This window comes from Musa acuminata, chromosome BXJ1-2 (genome assembly GCF_036884655.1).
Source record: "Musa acuminata AAA Group cultivar baxijiao chromosome BXJ1-2, Cavendish_Baxijiao_AAA, whole genome shotgun sequence".
Lineage (NCBI taxonomy): Eukaryota > Viridiplantae > Streptophyta > Magnoliopsida > Zingiberales > Musaceae > Musa > Musa acuminata.
The window spans coordinates 19,055,196-19,074,264 of NC_088328.1; the positions used below are offsets into that span (position 1 = coordinate 19,055,196).

At 36.0% G+C, this 19,069-nt stretch overlaps 2 protein-coding genes across 2 annotated transcripts; both read left to right on the top strand.

Annotated features, from left to right (window-relative positions):
• The first annotated feature begins 4,460 nt into the window (after positions 1–4,460).
• Positions 4,461–7,782, top strand: LOC103969537 (aquaporin SIP1-2). Its single transcript, XM_009383099.3, has 3 exons — positions 4,461–4,967; positions 5,051–5,323; positions 7,526–7,782. The coding sequence occupies exons 1-3, from the start codon at positions 4,674–4,676 to the stop codon at positions 7,673–7,675; spliced, it is 717 nt and encodes a 238-aa protein (XP_009381374.1). The 5' UTR covers positions 4,461–4,673; the 3' UTR covers positions 7,676–7,782.
• Positions 7,783–10,232: 2,450 nt separating this feature from the next.
• Positions 10,233–18,469, top strand: LOC135584163 (DEAD-box ATP-dependent RNA helicase 3, chloroplastic-like). The gene is made up of 10 exons (XM_065089053.1): positions 10,233–10,797; positions 11,676–11,812; positions 11,900–12,314; positions 13,275–13,373; positions 13,997–14,221; positions 14,428–14,805; positions 15,122–15,265; positions 16,240–16,335; positions 16,733–17,055; positions 17,845–18,469. The coding sequence occupies exons 1-10, from the start codon at positions 10,372–10,374 to the stop codon at positions 17,912–17,914; spliced, it is 2,313 nt and encodes a 770-aa protein (XP_064945125.1). The 5' UTR covers positions 10,233–10,371; the 3' UTR covers positions 17,915–18,469.
• The last annotated feature ends 600 nt before the right edge of the window (positions 18,470–19,069 follow it).

Here is a 19,069-nt window from a genome sequence, read left to right on the forward strand (position 1 = left end):
GTAGGCTTAATTACTCACATTAAGATCTATGTGTACAGCGATGCATCTTCGTGCCCTGTGATCGTCCATCTCATCCTTGTCGGTTCTGTCAGCATCTCAACGTATCTCCATGTGTCGTGATCATCCGTCTCGACCTTGTGAATCTTGTTATAGCTTCCATGCTCCCACTACACCTCCTCATGTGATTATAACTTAATCATAAATACGTAGGCCTAATAATAAACGAGAATAAAATTGGAGGCTCGTAGGCCCCAATAATAATAATAATAATCACATGTACATACATCATACATTTCATGATCATCCATCTACATCATACATCACATGTAAATATCATTATATAGGACGACTAGATAATAATAAAATAGTTAATTAAACCTTATAATTAACTAATATTTTTTTGAAATTAGGGATATATATAGGGAATTTTTTCAATTGTAAAGGGTATTTTGATAATTTGAATAAAAGGATAAAATATGAAATTTCTCAAATTTTGAGGGGCAAAGCTATCCTTTTGTTCAATAAAACACTAACTCTCCCCTTTGCTATGTTGTAGACGCCGTCACCCTGTTGGCGATGACCACTGTGGGGGGGCGGGGACATCGCCCGCAGGCAAGCACCACACCCCACAGGCGGCTCGCTCGTGAGTGACACCCCTTTTTAAAGCGAGCGCAATTGCGGGCGCGCCCATTGGCACCACCCACCCTTGCAGGCAGGTCGCCCACAAACACCACTTGCCCTCGTGGGCACCACTGTAGGCCATCGGCAGCCAGTTGCTTGCACGTAGCCGGCCAACATTGCACACAATGTTTGGCCACTTCTGCGAGGGCAACAACAGTTGCTGCCCTTTCTCACCTTTTGTGTCAATGATTTTGACGTCAAAAGTCTTCCTAAAACACAACACATGTAGTTCAAAACCAACCTTTCATATAAACAACATAGATCTGATACCACTATAGGGAAGTCTAGATTTGACATCACATATGCAGCGGAAGAATAGAAAATAAAATTCTTATATTTCCCAAAAAGGTGTTCGTCGTCATACGAAGATTGATATGCAAAATTCGTGAAACTGAAAACCACGCGTGAGTTAGTTGTGTTACCTAGGTAGATAATATATTCTTAAATCCCTACAAATCTGTAGGAAAGGATGAAGGATGTCAAACATCCTCCTCTCTAGTGGTGATTCACATAGTAGGGCTACGATGATGCTCCTCCAATCATTACCCAAAACTCCACACCTGCTACTTGAGGAGGAGAAAGGGAGGTATTAGATCTCCATACAACTACCCAAGCCTCTTAGATTAGTGGATCTCTATTCAATAATATCTCATTGGCTCTTATTGGATATCATCCATAGGATCTAATAATTCAGGGATTTATTGGATATCCAATAAGATAAGGGCTCCGACGGATATCTCATATTCGAACCTCTACTCGTCGTAATACCTACCATATATGTGTGACCCTCTAGGCCTAATATTGAGCTGGACATGAGTCATATCTATCAGAACTCCTTCTAGCTCAGTGAATTATTATCTTCGTAATAATTAACTCGACTCATCGACTACGGACGTATTAGACTACTATGTCATAGCCCCCAAACGATACAAGGGAATCCAATCCTTTGGACCTATCTATCCTTAGTTACTGTGTATCTATAGTCTCTCATCTATCTAATATCCTAGAGACTGTATATCGGTTACGGTGCTATCAAACTCATACGGTTTCTCCACGAGTCTCGCTCTAATTGGATTCTCCCAGAAAACTCTTTCTCTCTCAATCTGAATGACCTTAGCCAGGGGTTTATCTGAGCAAGAATACATGAGATATTCTTCTCATGACACCGAGAGTGGATGATTCTTTATCGATACTCAATAGCCCTTGTAAGGTTGGCTACCACTCTCAATGACCGACTGTGTTATATTTGAAACTTTCAAACATGTAAGTCTGGTATCAAAGAGTGGAGTACTTATATAAGATATTTTTGGTGTATCAAATCTAAGAACCATGTACATTACTAGGACAACAGAATCACTATTTAACAATAAGGTATCATTAACCATCCAACTTTCTATGAGCAGATCAATTAGTGAACTCATTCTCCAATAAGTACTTACACTACAGTCATAGTGTCCCAACACGAGTAACTATGAGACTAGCTACCTCCATCATATGGACGGATATACAACACACCAGCATATCCGATTATCTCGATGTTCCTTTCGAGTAACCTATGACTAGGATTATTTAGGTCGATGTTTAAAGGTGAATCAGTCTCATTATCGTGATCTCATCAAGATCTGATTCCCATTGCACAGATCCATGAGCATTACAATATATATATATATATATATATATATATATATATATATATATATATATATATATATATATATATATATATATATATATATATATATATATATATATATATATATATATATATATATATTATAATAATAATAAATAATATAAAGTAATAAACTATTAAAATATAATAAATAAAAAGAATATGTATTATATCACACGTTATCATTTACGTGATTGACTTGTAGGATACGTATGACTAACATGTGCTTGATAATACATTTAAAATATACATCGAGAAGTTCCAAAGCACATCTTAAATGTGAATTGATATTTGATAAATTTTTTAATAATTACATTTGACCTAAATGTTACATTAATATTAGGATAGTATTAATATTTTAATATTTATGAGATGCTAATATATATATATATATATATATATATATATATATATATATATATATATATATTTTATTTTCTTAGTACCATATGGTATTATCTAAAATGATAAGGTTGCCATTATATAAATAAAAACTCTAACCCTCACTTTCTCATCCCTTCTCTCACAAGACTTATTTTTTTATTTATTAATTTTTTTATATTTATTTATAGAAATATATTTTTATTTATTATATATTTGGGCCATACAATTTTTTTGTAAGATTACATATTGATTAAATAAAAAATATATATTTTATTTTTAAAATAAATATTAAAAATATTATAAGGATAAGTTTATCATCTAATATTCAATGAACTTTTGAAATATAATTTTATATATTATTTATAAAATACTCGAGACATTTCATGAGGATTCATTCATTCAAACCCCTTTCCTAAAATACATATTACAATACAAATATATTTATATCCATAGCAGATTAAAAATACAAATGTAGTTTCACGCATATCCTTACAGGAGGTTCATATACCACTTATTCTACTATCAAATCAATTTCGATTATTTGATTATGAATGAAAAATACATATATATGAAATATAAGAGCAGTTGAGTGAGCTTAAAATAAATATTAAAATAAAAAAATCTCCTTTTGGATTCTTTGAATAATACATCATATCTTCCTAAATGTACTTAATGACTAGTTGTCAAATAAACATTCCCAAATTTTAGGTTAATTATAAATTATTTCTATAATTAGTTGTATTTATCATCTTGATTTTCATCAATAGAGTCGGGAGAAGAAATCAGATTAAATATTTTACTTTTATAAATACAAAGATCTTAATATAACTTTTAAAAAGTATAAGAATAGTATAGATAGCTAATTAGAAGAATAATCTATAATTAAGCTCCAAATTTTTAACTTTTTATCTAAAACAAAAATTAATAAAAAAAGAGAGAGTATTGTAACATTAGCTCAACATATTTAAGTTGGATCGGTGAGTAAGAACTACTTTAACGTTTTTCTAATCTCCAATTTGATGAACTAATCCAATCAACAGAAAAAACTATTATTATTTTATTAGAATTTAATATTTTATGAAATAGTTAGACTATGAAGACTAGTATCCAACTCTTAAAAGGAACTAAGAAGCTCAAGTAAAACAGTTTGATATTATATGATTATTTTTTATTATCAATATGATATTATAAGGAAAATGAATAAAAGTGAAATAATAACTTTGATTGATACCTTAACAAATAGGCTAACCATGAATGTGTTTGTTAAAGATTGGCCCATCCACAGTATCTTCTTAAATATGTTTAATGATATTAGTTGCCAAACAAACATTTTGGAATTCCCAACTTTTTGTTAAAAAATAAAAATATTAAAAATGATTTCTTTGTCACAAACTCTAGTTGTTTTGTTTAGGAAAATTCGAAGTTAATCCCTATGCCTTGTTATTCCAAATGTTAGTATGATTTGGGTGACCCCCAAACCCTTTATATATATATATATAAATATAATGCAATTTTATTTTGATTAAAGAAAAGGATGCAAGTTTTCTTCATGAGAGAAAGGCTAAGATTGCATCAAATCAGCAGTGCTTCCAGCGCTAATCTCAAAGCGGCTTGGAAAGAGATAAGGAGAATAGTAAAAGATCTTTTGCTGTTAAATTAGGGACGTCGGATGCGGCGTGATCGTTTCATCTCATCGTCTACCCGTTTAAATGGCCGGTGGGTAGAAACAGATGGCTCCCCGTCCTTCCCCCTTCTCAGCCAACCCGATCCACCAAACCCTATAAACTCTCCTCTTCTTCCTCTTCCCGGAGGATCGGAGCAGGAGAAGGAGACGGTAAGACGTCGACCGAAGCCTCGTTGTGTACGGTCTCGGTCTTCGTTGCACCGCGGAAGAAGAAGAAGAAGAACAAGAAGAAAGAGGGAGTGGGAGGAGGCGATGGGCGCGATAAAGGCCGCCGCCGGGGACGCCCTGATCACGTTCCTGTGGATGTTCTGCGTCTCCACCGTGGGAGTCGCCACCTCGCTCATTACTTCCGCTCTTCAGATCCAGGGCGTCGCCTTCTCGGTCTTCGTCACCACCACCCTCATCTTCGCCCTCGTGTTCGTCTTCGACATCGCCTGCAACGCCATTGGCGGCGCAAGCTTCAACGCCGCTGGAACCGCCGGGTTCTACGCCGCAGGATTGGGCTCCGACAACCTCATCTCCCTGGCCGTCCGCTTCCCCGCCCAGGTAACGTTGATCTGTGGATCCGATCTTGCTTAGAAAACGATCGATCGGTCGTGGATTGTTGGCTGTATTGTTCCTCGTCGCAGGCGGCTGGGGCGGTGGGTGGTGTCTTGGCCATCATGGAAGTGATGCCTCTACAGTACAAGCACATGCTGACTGGGCCTTCGTTGAAGGTGGATCTGCACACGGGGGCCATCGCGGAGGGGGTTCTGACCTTCGTCATCAACGTGGCCGTGCTCTGGATCATCGTCCGGGGTCCTCGCAGCCCGATCGTGAAGACATGGCTGGTCGCCTTCTGCACTGTCTCCTTAATTATGGTAGGCACTGCTTACACCGGACCGTCCATGAATCCTGCAAATGTGAGTTATCCCGTCTTCCTTTCTTTTCCAATTCTATTTCCTCTCGACGTCCTCATTACCAAATGCTGGCTTCTCTTCTCTCATCGAACCCGCTCTAGATTATTGCTTGGGGATAGTGAAATCTACTTGAAACACAAGTTTTGATGGTATTGGAAGAATATCCTTTTCCAAGTAGTTTGGATATACATCACCATGATTTGAACATCAAGCCGCCTCAAGAAAAAGAGGGATCTCCTACAGAATCTCTTGTAGATTTCCCAAATTTTATTGAGAATGCGTTGAAGTAGTTTTGATAATGAAAATTTAGTTGCTCGAAAATACCCTACCACAGTACAAATGAGAGAGCCTCTCTTTTGTAAAGTAGCCTCTTTGGATCATTTTGGTAAAGTCAACCTTTTCTGGCGAAGAATGATTCTTATACTTAAAAAGGTAGGTAAACATACAATTAATGCGATCTTTATTTATACGTTTTAAATTTACGACAGATAATATAAGCTTCTATTCTATTTCTTCGCACCTTATAATTGACTTTTTATTTTATACCCGATATGTCTCATTAATCTTCTTGTCCCTTGTGTCTTCTTACCTTGGGTAATTAAATCATGATGATTTTGATTGACTACATGTCTGAGGTCAAAGAGTTGTTTGGTGCTTGTGAACCTGTATTTGTCACCAAATCGTAATGATTTTATTTATAATTTAGAAGTTCCAACCAAAATAATCATGGCCACATAATTGGTTGCAACAAAAAGAAGTGGATGCATCTTTGGTTCAGCTTAGGCCTATGGTTTATTTCTTTTGTATCATTATTATCTTGTAATTCTGAGAAATAGATCTAGAGTCCTAGTTTGAGTAATATAGATTGGATATGGAGTCATATATGAATATATATTTGTGATCCTATGGAATAAAAAGTTTTCATGTCATTTTTTATCTGCATAGTCTGAGTCCAGTCTTGGTTAGGATTAAAGTCTTGATAAGGTCCATTAATTAATGGAGTATCAGTTGAAGATGAGAGAAATGAATGAAGTTTTTTGTAAAGTCCTTTTTCCTTTTTTAAAGTCTTTTTCATGAAATGTTGTTCCTTGTCTTTTCCCTTTCTTCTTTATGCTTTCTTTCATCTTTAGACTTCTTTTTCTTCTTCACCTCTTTTCCAACCTCCTATATATCACACCACTCCAAAACAACAGCCCTAAGGCTGAAACCATTGTCGGACACTTCCTACAGTCTTTGCAAACAGAGAGATTTTAACCTTAGCACTGATAACAGAAAGGAAGCCACCTTAAGATGCCACCAAAACTTACCCTTAACATTATGTATACGTCACACTTGTGTTCTTGTTAGTTTTATATTTAAGTTCTTGCTACTTTATTGTTTTGTGTTTATAATAAACAACCTGCTGCTTACTGATCAGTAGGAAAACTGATCTAAATATGGAGCCAAGTCTTGTTACATCCTCCCAGATCATCTTTGGGGATGATAAGAATATAGGAGAGAGAACCAATCCACATTCAAGCTTATGCAATCTCACACCCTTAGAGTTCCAACACATGTTGTTTCTATTGATACTAGGCAAAGGTTATTGATGAATAAGTGGAGAGCAAAGAAAATGGGCTTAGATGCTAAATGAAATGTCAGCCAAGACGGTCAACAGCTGTTGCTGCTGGATGTCGTTATTGATGTTACAAACATTTATGAGTATCATTTAACCACATTAGCTTCGCTATTATGATTTCAGTAAATGACATTTTTGTTCCATGATGTTCTTCTCTTGCTGATGTAGGCAATCATGCATATAATAGATACTGGGTTCACAGGTTTTTCTCTAATGTCAAACTATCTATGATTCTTTCTTCCTCTCTGTTGTGGTTATAAAGATAGTCTATTTCATGTTAAATTTAAGGTGGTTAACACTTTTGTGTAAACATTTTGAAACTATATAGAATTTTGGTTAGCATACTGACTCAAAAACCATGAACTAGTAGTCGGGTGTTTGGTGTCATGTATGAGAATTATTGTGCCATAAAAAGTTTACTTATAGTCGGGTGTTTGGTGTCATGTATGAGAATTATTGTGCCATAAAAAGTTTACTTAATACTGCTTCGTGGCTTACCATTTATCAGCTGTCTATCCATCATCTGTTTTGACATTACATTATTATAATTGAGGAGGTTTGGTGACTCATGAACTCCTAATTTACAGGCATTTGGCTGGGCATATATCAGCAATCGCCATAATACATGGGAGCAATTTTATGTCTACTGGATAGCCCCTTTCATTGGTGCTATTTTTGCTGGTTGGTTTTTCAAGATTATCTTCCCTCGACGTGCAGAAAAGCCTAAAAAAGCATGAGGGTATCAGGTTCAGTTTGAAAATTTTTATCTTGAGATGCTTCAGAATGTAATAAGTTTGTAAAACAATACATTTGCTGGCAAAACTCAAGTAACCATTTGTCTCTATCCAGTAGCTCTGCCTTGCTGCTTTAGAAGGATACATAGGCTGGTAAAACTGTAGGCATGCAAGTTTTATTTTCTCTTTTGCTTCTGGGCCTTATTTGCAGCGAAGAAGTATTTTTATGACTGCTTGATGGTGGGGTTGAAACTTGGAGCATGCGACTTGGGTAATAGGTATTGCAGCTGCTGAGAACCAGTTTCTGTTGGCCAAGCATGCCTTAAGCTAACTTAACTACTTGCTGAATTCTAATTTTTCATCAGGAAATTGTATGCATCATTTGACATGCGATGTCTTCTGTATTGAATTATAGGAGATGCCACAGTACAAGCTTAATTGATTGCTTTTCAAATTATGTTAGGCATGTGAAAAACATTTCTTGGCTACATATTTGGATCATCTGCTGAAGTTTCTGTACCAATTATTGAAATCTAGAGATTCTACTGTTGACAAATAGGAAAACTTATCCTACTTACCTTAAATTGATGGCTGGAAAGTACTCTGTTTTGATGGCATATGGATTGGATTAGTGTTACCTAATTCACGCTGTTGTTGCTAGTTAGTACAAATGAATTCATCCATAGTTATTAGAAACTAATCAGAAAGCATGTTTAATGAAAAAATATTTTAAATTATATGATAATTTTAAATTATGTGTAGTAAAAAATTAAAATATTAAAATTAATAACCATATGCAAATGAAAATAAACCATTGTTAGCATATAATATGATAAAAATATTAATACAACAATGACAAAATTGTAACATCTCAATTATTTGAGGTTAACTATCTGAATTTTTTTATAGTAATAAGTTAATATAATAAACACAAACTTTTATTCATATTGAATAATGCATGACAATATCTAAAAAAATAATTATATTAATTCAATCCAAAAGGAATTGTTCATCGATATAAAAAAAAAGTTTATTAAGTTATAATAGGAGATGCATATGAATATTTGGGAGACAAAAATGGATACATTTTTAGTCATTAAAATGCTAGTCTTCTACCTTAAGGAATAATTTCTGTATCGCATTTTGAATTTACAAAATTGCGTTTATTTTGGTGACCATATGGAGAGAATGATTTACTTCAAAAATAAAAAGTTGGACTTTGAACTTTCCTATTGGGAAAACTCTTAGTACCTCAGTCCAATGATTTAGCTTCCTGCAGGACTGGAAGAGTCAATTGAAACAAAAAAAAAAGAAAGAAAACAGGCATTTAATTGATATGAAGGTTTTCTCTTACATTATTACTAATTTTAAGATTGACATAAATATTATCTTAATCCAATAATAAAAATATTTCAATTAAAGGTGTTTTAAGTAATCGGTTTTATTTAACCAATAAGTTAATGCGACTTATCAAAAAATCGATCGACACAATTGATTCATCCTAGTTTGTTTTTGACATAATCAATATCATAAGTGAATCTAATCAATCAATAGTCTGATTTATTTTTTTGATTCGATCACTCGGTTAAATTTGGTTTTGATAACTATTTATCACACATGCAATGTGGTTATGTTAGAGAAGCAATAACACTAAATTTCTCTACCTCTGACAACTACTCATCCACTGCAATGCCCTTACAATCATACTCATACTGCAAATGCAAGAGAGAGATTAATTATGTGATCACTCAGATATCAAAGAATCAATCTTATCCTTGTATAAAGATTTACACTCTATAATTCTCTCTCGCATATCTTCGGTGCATAAGTTTAATCAATGTTTAAGGTGTAAAATATATCACAGAAATATATTATGATGTTTCACTTTAAAGATTTGTTATAAATTCTCTTCAAAGTTGTTAACTTTTTATCATGAAATACAAAAAAAGGATCATAAGTTGTAATAATAATACTGCAAATGCATGCTAAAGATTATTTTCTCTATTACTTAGCTAGTCCAATCTAGCTATTGAATTGAAAATATTAGAATTTTAAATCGATCTAACTTTACCATTAATCAAAATTTACTCTTTGATGCATTTGCAATGATCATTGGCCCAGATTATTTTTGTCTAAATATTGACATCAAAAAGCACCTCTAAATCTTAGCCGTTTCAAGTTTCAAGTAGCTATCTAAAATATCAACAAGTCCTTTAAATACTAACAAAAAAAAATATACTCCTTACGTTCAATTTTTTTCTATACTATTATACATTATTATTATTATTATTATCATTATTATTATTATTGTTTACATCTTACAAGTTCTCTAATTATTAACAAAAATCTAAAATCAAGTTTTTCTAAATCATTATAATAATTTTTATATTCTTATATATATATATAATATTTATTTATTTATTGAAAAATCTGATCCGGCTCAACGGTGGGCCGAGACACAGCCCGGTCCGGTCTGACTGCGGTCTAATTCCACTCCGCTCTTCTCTCTGACAATCCAATCTCTATAAATGGAAGGAGGAGGAAAGCGAGGTGGAGGTCGATGAGGCCATACGTTGTGTGAGGCGGCCTTATCGACTCACTCTCCCCTTCCCTTCTTATCTCCTCCTCTCCCTCCTCCTTGCGGAGCCGCGCTTCGCTTCTCACCCTAAGCGACTTCGAGGCGAACGAAGCCGTCGACCATGGCCGCCGCCGCCACCACCACCACCATCGGCGTGTCTTCTCTGGTCCGGACTCCCTCCTTGGATATCTCCACCAGGAGGGTCCTCCTCTACGGCTTCGACAAGCCCCGCTCCTCCGGCAGCCTGCTCAAGGTCTGCGGTGCCGCTCGCAGGCTGTTCGTCCCCTCCGCTGTCGCGTCCCCCAATTCCGTCCTGAGTGAGGAGGCGTTCAAGGGGTTCCGTGGCCTCTCCAAGTCGCCTCTCGAGGAAGGCGAAGAAGAGGAGTACGGCTCGGATGCGTATAACTCCGAGGAGGAGGAAGAGGGGTCCTCCTCCGCCGCTGCCGGCCAGGACAAGGATGAGCTCGCCATCACCAACTTGGACTTGCCGCAGCAGCTCGTCAGTTCCCTCGAGAAGCGAGGGATTACTCACCTTTTCCCGATTCAGGTGCGGCCAAAGTTGACGTCTTGCTTTCTTCCTTAAGCTTTTAACTCATTATCTCTCGATGCGTGGTTTTGATTGCATAATGTTATGGCTCTTTGTCATCCTTAAGCTCCTACCTGATGGGCTAATCTTCCTCTTCTCTTGATGGGTAATTTCGGTAGTTTAATAATTGCGAGCAGTGTTTCCCGGTGAGTCAGGCATTGCCTGACTTTGTGCTCTCTCAAAACAGCTTGGCTACGGTCATATCTTGGCAGCTCATAGCTGTATATCGTTCGTTTGTCCACATTTCAACCTTCAAGTTTCTGCAAGTAGTAGTTCAAGTTTTGGTTTTAGATCTAATTTTCCATCTCACTTTCTCATTGTCAGTTGCGTTCGTTGATGCTTCAGAGTTTCATTCATAAATAAAATTAGGTTGGTAGGTTCTCGGTCGCCCAACTGTTCAATAGAAGACAAATGATTCCACTTGACAATGTTCTTATATTCCTAATCAAATAGCTTAAACTCCTGCTAAGTTTGATTGCTTTTGTTTTCGTAGAACTGTATGTTTGTCTCTCAACTTTCCAGTAGATGACAAATGATTCTACTCGACAATCTTGGTGTATTCCTAATGCAATACCTTAACCTCCTGCTAAGTTCAATTGCTTTTGCTTTCATAAAATTGTATGCTTTACAACTGAGAAATGGCACACAATTTTGCTTTTTTGATGCCTGCTTCTTTTAGCTGCAGCAATTGTTTTTCTTTTGGCAGCTCTCTAATCAAGTTAACTGCTTTTTTGTCTTCCTCTCTTTGTGTTAACTGCTTTCATAGCTTGGTTAGTCGATCCTGCATTATTTGTAAATCAGACAGTTTTTTTACATGCATAATTGTTGTCTTTTGCCAGAGGGCCGTGTTACTTCCTGCTCTTGAAGGCCAAGACATTATTGCACGGGCTAAGACGGGTACTGGAAAGACATTGGCATTTGGAATTCCCATTATCAAACGGCTTAGCGAGGGTGATGAGGGGCGGAGGAAGTCAAGGTTCTCAAAATTTTGCTATCATCTGTCTTTGTATGTTTGAGTCACTTTCACTATGTATTTACTGTTCCTTTGCACTGCTTCGTGTAGGCAGTTAGGCCGTCTTCCTCGGGCCCTGGTTCTTGCACCTACCAGGGAGTTGGCAAGGCAAGTGGAGAAGGAAATTAAAGAGTCTGCACCTTATCTTAGCACGGTCTGTGTCTACGGAGGAGTTTCTTATAACATTCAAAAAAATGCACTTTCTCGTGGTGTTGATGTGGTTGTGGGAACTCCTGGTCGAATAATTGACCTCATTAATGATAATAGCCTTCGGCTTGGCGAGGTTCAGTTTTTGGTTCTTGACGAAGCTGATCAGATGCTTGCTGTTGGATTTGAAGAAGATGTGGAAGTAATACTGGAAAAGCTACCGTCAGAACGCCAAAATATGTTGTTTTCTGCAACAATGCCTGGTTGGGTTAAGAAATTGGCCAGGAGAAACCTAAATGACCCTCTGACAATTGACTTGGTATGTCAATTGCTAATTTTTATTCAACTTGGTTCCTTTATGAATGAAATTGGTAATTTCTGATTTTCTTGAATCCTCACATGCATAAAGAAAAAGATGGGCATAATCAAATTAAATATACTTGAGAATATTTATAATTAATTTTGAATTGTTTCATAAATTTGATAGATTTCCTTTTCATTGCAAAGACCAACATGAAGTTGATGACAATGACCATGGTATTTGTGTGATAATAGTTAATTGTAGATGATTATAATACTTTTCTTACTTGGCAATTGATTTGGATACAAGAAACTACATCAATTCTCAAAAGAGATTGACCTTGGTGGCTTTGTTTGTACTTAACTATTCTTGACCCTTCGCATTGTTGTTCGAAACATCATTTGGCCGAGTTATTCATTCAACTATATGCTTCTAAAAGCAAGCTTGCAAATTATGTTAGTGGCCTACTTGGCGATAAGTGAAATCAGGGATTTCGTTTCACTGGCATGTCTTGTGCTAGCATTGTTGGCATATTTCAGCATGGGCTTAGCGCTGATCGATGCAAGCCATGTGGTTGTATGTGCCATGTATCATGGGATGGAATGACCAATATGTGAATTCCTTGAGTGAAACTGTACTTTGACATAGTCTAGACATAATTGTAATTATCTGCTGATAGCATAAGATTAGACTTCTGAAGCTTTTTAAAGGTTGTATGTTTCACATTTATTGATGTTAAACCATCAATCAATGAAGAATTAATAGCCATAAATCAATGTAAAATTAATTATCCCATCATCTTTATCAATGCCATATGTGCACTGCTTTTATCTTTACGTTCCCTTCAATGCACTGCTGTAGTTAGATTGAAGTTCTTGATTTATGCATGCGCAGACTAGTTATGTATGTTTCTGATGTGATGTTGCACTATGATTATGCTTCATGCTATTGATGTTATAATGTTTGTTTTTGATCTAGGTTGGTGACCAAGATGAGAAGCTAGCCGAAGGAATTAAACTATATGCAATACCAACTACTGCAACTTCAAAGCGAACAATCCTTAGTGACCTAGTTACGGTATGGCTGAAATCTTTGCTTTGGAGAGATTGGTTATTTGTCACTCAGTTCTTCCATTCTTCTTCTTGGTTCCAAAGGTGCTTGTTTTGTACATCACTGGTTGCTACCTTGATACTCAAAATGTATACCACAGTACAAACTTTGGGGACATCTTCAGTATATTCTTTGATACATAGTTCACTCTGATGCTGATTGCCTACATTGTATTCATTTGCATTATATGCTGATTGTGGAATAATATTTTCATTAACACATCTCCTTCTATCTGAAAATGAGCTAAGTGATGCTCGTTCTACATGTGTATTCATCAAAAACATAAATTGCAAATTACGATTGAAGTCCCTTTCACAAATGCAATATATAAATAGTGGAATTAATTACCAATACAATATCCTACAAGTACCTGTATACTGCTGGTGTGGGGATGTACACATGTGACTTAAGTTGACCCCGGTCTAGTCTGTCTGTTTATTTTTTGATAAATTGTTCAAAAGTTGGTCTACTTCTGCCAGCTATTATGGCTGAAGTCTTGTTTTGATATTTATCTGCCAAAAAAATGCACTTCCTTTTTGTAATGATACCCTTGTGTTTGCTTTAAGTGTATGAACATTTTTTTCCCACAGGTATATGCAAAGGGTGGGAAGGCCATTGTTTTCACTCAGACAAAGCGGGATGCTGATGAAGTATCAATGGCCTTAACTAACAGTATAGCATCTGAGGCACTACATGGGGATATATCTCAACATCAGCGAGAAAGAACTTTAAATGGCTTTCGTCAAGGGAAATTCACTGTGCTTGTTGCAACTGACGTTGCTGCTCGTGGACTTGACATACCAAATGTTGATCTGGTAGAGTTGTTATAATTTCTCCTAATTTAGATCACTTTTGGCTATTATTAACGTATGATGATAATGTTGGCTTTCAAAGCTAATCTCCTTATTTATGTTCTTGTAAAATCCATGATTTGTTAACATTCTTCAGCAAGTTTTGTCAGCTTAGCTCTTTTAGAATGTCGTCACATGCTTTACATATTTTTGGCTCCCTTTTTTGGTAGATTATCCATTATGAACTGCCAAATGATCCAGAGACATTTGTTCATCGTTCTGGTCGTACTGGACGTGCTGGAAAAGAAGGCACTGCTATCTTGATGTTTACTAGCAGCCAGAGGAGAACAGTTAAATCCCTTGAACGGGACGTAGGATGCAGGTTTGAGTTTATAAGCCCGCCGCAGATGCAAGAGATACTGGAATCATCAGCGGAGCAAGTTGTTGCGACTCTGCAGGGTGTTCATCCAGAGTCCATAGAGTACTTCCTTCCAACTGCTCAAAGATTGACTGATGAACAAGGAACGCAAGCTCTTGCTGCTGCTTTGGCACATTTAAGTGGATTTTCTCGACCGCCTTCATCTCGTTCTCTCATCAATCATGAACAGGTCAAAAATGTGGATTCTCATTTTATACATTCAGATTGCAGTTTCTGTATGTTAATCAAATGTTACAGAATATATGACTCTTAGTCATAGTCAAAGAGAGCCATATCAAACTTCTAGCTTTTTTTTTGTTTTTTAACTCCTAAATATAATTAAGATTTAAGCCTTATGACTGCTCTACTTTCATTTTCCAGTTGATTAAACAATTCTGGGTAAATGTTGTCCTATATAAGTTGAACTGGCCAGCGTAATTGCATATAAGCTTCTGTTAGCATGCTTCTTGAACATATTTTGATTTTCAGTTTTCTGCCATGTGTAGGGATGGGTGACATTGCAATTGACCCGTGAACCAGGATACTCAAGAGGGTTCTTTTCTGCTAGATCTGTTACTGGGTTTCTTTCCGATGTTGTTCCTGCTGCTGCTGATGAAGTGGGCAAAATATATTTGATCGCAGATGAAAGGGTTCGTATTCTATGAGGCCATTTGCATGGCTTAATCTTTCTAATCTATTTCTGATTGTTGCCGGTCCTTTGTCTTTAGTGTTTCTGACTCAAAATTGCTCAAGCAGTAATTGAAACCTCGACAGAATTCGTTCTATCATTTGAGATTTCTTTTCCACATGGACTTTGTGTTTTGCATTCTGTTTGCTCTTTAAACCATTTGTATGTTGTTTCTTGGTCATATATAATATATTTCGTGTTAAAAACAAGGTTTTGGTCAAAGTTTCTTCCTAACAGTTGGCTCTTATCTCTCTGTTACACTTTTTGAGTGTTGATGACGTTTAAGACGTTGAAATTCAATCTTGAACTATATTTTAGTGCCACTTCTTTTTTTCCTTTTCAAGCTACATGGGTTTCAGACTATTGGTGCGAATGACTTCTTTCTTGTATAATTTCAAATTGGATCATGTGCTGTAGAAGGGATAATTGGGAGTACAGAACTTCCTGGACTGTATGTATATTAGAGATATTTTTTTCATAAATTTGGCTATAACATGCCCTTTAGGTTCTGCTTGCAATTAATTTAAAATTGACACCTGGAACTTAATGGCATCAGATTATGTTTCAATAAGAATGACAAAAGCTGGGATTATTAAATACATCAATTGTATCATTGAAGGGACTCATTGGGAATGGTTGTGTTAAATATAGGTAATTGATTGACATCAAATTGAATAAAAATACGTGTTTAGAAGATAACCACATTAGAGAATGAGAAAATATATGTGAAGAAGTGAACTTTCAATTAGTGTATGACAATCTTGAAACTAATTTATGTCTCTTTTTACTCAAGGTCTGTAATACATTGGTTGTACTAGTATGCATTAAGATTCTTTGAGATTGTATACTGTTAAACAGACCAGTTCTAAGATATTTCAGGTACTATATTTTTTATTCCAACATCTGCATAATCACTGATATTGCTGATGATTTCAGATTCAAGGTGCTGTCTTTGATTTGCCTGAAGACATTGCAAAAGAATTACTAAATAAGCAATTACCACCAGGAAATTCTATATCCAAGATCACCAAGGTGGTTCTCTAGCTCATTCTTTCAATTGCTTTTCTATACTTCATATTCAACTTCTACTTATCCATGTAGATAAAACGTTTTAGTCAGTATAAAATCTGCTTTTACATGCATGCCAAGTTTTCAGAATTTTAATGTTCTAAAACAACTAAAAGGCCTATGAATATTTGGATATTGGATTACCCTTGGTTTCATATGGATTATATATCTGCTTGATGGCTTGGTTTCATATGGATTCTGGTTACTGTATTTATGAATATTGAGAAATGTGATATGTTCCTAATTTTTTGCCAATACGAACTGGTAAATATTTGATTTTTATATTCTTTTTATTTCAAGGGTAAAAAACCTAGTCAGTGATATATCTATTTTGCCTGTTTTTGCTGTTGTACTTTTTTAGCTTCCTACGCTACAAGATGATGGTCCTTCTACTGACAATTATGGCCGGTTTTCAAACCGAGAGCGGGGATACAGAGGTGGTTCTTCTCGGGATCGAAATCAGAGGGGTTTTAGAAGTTGGGGTGCACGGGACTCTAACAGTGATGATGGCTTCCAACGTGGAGGCCGGGTCTCTAGAACTGACAGTGATGATGGCTTCCGACGTGGAGGCCGGGTCTCTAGAACTGACAACAGCTGGTCTAGATCACCAAGAGGGAGCGAGGATGACTGGCTAATCGGTGGTAGAAGATCAAGTCGTTCATCCTCATATGGCAATCGGGACAGGTACTGTTGATGCATTGTAGAGAACTGCAAAATTTGTTAACAGAGTGTAATGTTCTTTTTTGACAATATTGTTCATAATTTGGTCTGAGCCAGTTCATTCAGTTTTCTGACATATACACTGTAGATTGCTTTGCCTAACTGTTTTCTTCAAATTTAATTCTTCTCATGTCAGTGCCTTTGAGTTAAACATTTGTATATGCTAAATTTCCTTGACTGGTATATACTAACTTCTTGTTACAAATGTTGGTAAAACCAGTCACTAGACATGTGCTTTCAGTGTCATACCAAACTAGGTGGATTATTCTTCTTCATAGGATTTCTGCAATTGTTATGAATTCTCCTTTCAATTGTTATGAATTCTCACCCTTGTTGAACGTGTACAACTATTATAACTGGTTTTCAACAAGCAACAATAATTGAGTATCATGTTAAGTTACTGGAACTCTATTTTTATTTATTTTTACCAGTGAACTGTCTTCTACATTTTTTCACAAAGTTTCTCTGGAAAAATCATCGAGCAACCATATACAAGTCACATAATATTCACTTTGGACTTGGCAAATATCAATGTAGAATTGTATCATTGAACCACCAGAATAGTGTTTGCTTAGTACACTTGGACTCCTAAACTGAAACATGTAGATCTGGTAAGACGACGCAAGATGGTTCATGCTTTCGGAGTTGCCTCTGCCTTTTGGATGCCAAAGCATATAGAGACATTCTATGAATTTGCTCCCTTTCATGGTCACTTGTGTAATCTTCTAAAGTTCATTTTATGATGCCTGACAGAAGCTTTGGAGGCACATGCTTTAATTGTGGCAGGTCTGGCCATCGTGCATCAGAATGCCCAAACAAATAATCACTTGGACGACGGACATTCCTGCTTGGATTCATGGATATGCTCCAATTCTGATGTGATAAAGAGTGAATGATGACAGCATGGAAGTGAATCAGCTTGCACCATTGCTCCATCACATTTGCAGTCTACACCATGCAAAGATGTGGGGATGATGGTGAACCAGTGATTTATAGGAGGTTTCACTGGGTTACTACTAATGTGAAGTTCCTGAAGAGGATTTATCCAGGGAGCTTTGCAAGCTTAGATCAGTTTCATAGTGTCTTTTTCCTCCCCAAAGCATGATTTGAGGAGCTTCAAGATATGATTTCCTTGTGTTCTCAGCTGAAGGTATTAATCACTTGAAACAATTGTGTTAGCGCCAAGGAGTGTGCGCACCGTGATACATGCTGGTTAATGAATCTATATATCTCCTAACTACATTATTGTAAGAGATGAATAGGTCTTCCTAGCTTTGTTTGCACTCATAGCTTAATCACTTGTTGAGATGCACTTGGATTGAAACAAGTTTTCACAGGTTTGTTTACCCTAATCTGAGTGTTTATTATTGCTGATTCATATTGGATTATAGCTGATTTTAACGATATTCGATTCCATGACTTTCTATCAACAGTTATTATTGCTGATTAATATTCAACAGTTATGATGTTTACAATTAAGATTCCTAATCTGTGTCATTCATATCGGATTATATCTGATTGCTTCATAAATGGTGAAAAGGAGATTCCATTCCATGATTTCTATCAATAGTTTACTGGTTGATTTCCTCGTATTATGCTGTTGTAAATGGAGGTCGATAGATGATGTGGAACTAATTAGATTAAAATATTAGACATATTATAACAATAGGTTTAATGATTCCCTGTGATACATATCGGATTTAATGATGATCGCTTGTGCCAATGAAGCATAAATATTTAAATCTTAATTGTTAATAATAAAAGTTTTAATAGTATTTTTATCTATTTTTATATGAAATAAAATTGGCATTTTACCGAAAACAGTTCTTACTATTTTTTTTCATTACTTTGAAAAAAATATTCTTTTGCCACCACCTTCAGCATGCGGGGATTGGGAAGGACGAAAGCGACGATGACAGAGGGGTATTTTAGTGCCCCAAGTAAAAACCAATTGAGTACAAGCCATATAATAATTTTT

Excerpts from the sequence above, each read along its gene's own strand:
- LOC103969537 (XM_009383099.3), top strand. The coding sequence starts at position 4,674 with ATGGGCGCGATAAAGGCCGCCGCCGGGGACGCCCTGATCACGTTCCTG. Across the intron at positions 4,968-5,050 it reads CCGTCCGCTTCCCCGCCCAG|GCGGCTGGGGCGGTGGGTGG; the intron begins GTAACGTTGATC and ends TCCTCGTCGCAG. Across the intron at positions 5,324-7,525 it reads CGTCCATGAATCCTGCAAAT|GCATTTGGCTGGGCATATAT; the intron begins GTGAGTTATCCC and ends CCTAATTTACAG.
- LOC135584163 (XM_065089053.1), top strand. The coding sequence starts at position 10,372 with ATGGCCGCCGCCGCCACCACCACCACCATCGGCGTGTCTTCTCTGGTC. Across the intron at positions 13,374-13,996 it reads TCCTTAGTGACCTAGTTACG|GTATATGCAAAGGGTGGGAA; the intron begins GTATGGCTGAAA and ends TTTTTCCCACAG. Across the intron at positions 14,806-15,121 it reads CTCTCATCAATCATGAACAG|GGATGGGTGACATTGCAATT; the intron begins GTCAAAAATGTG and ends TGCCATGTGTAG.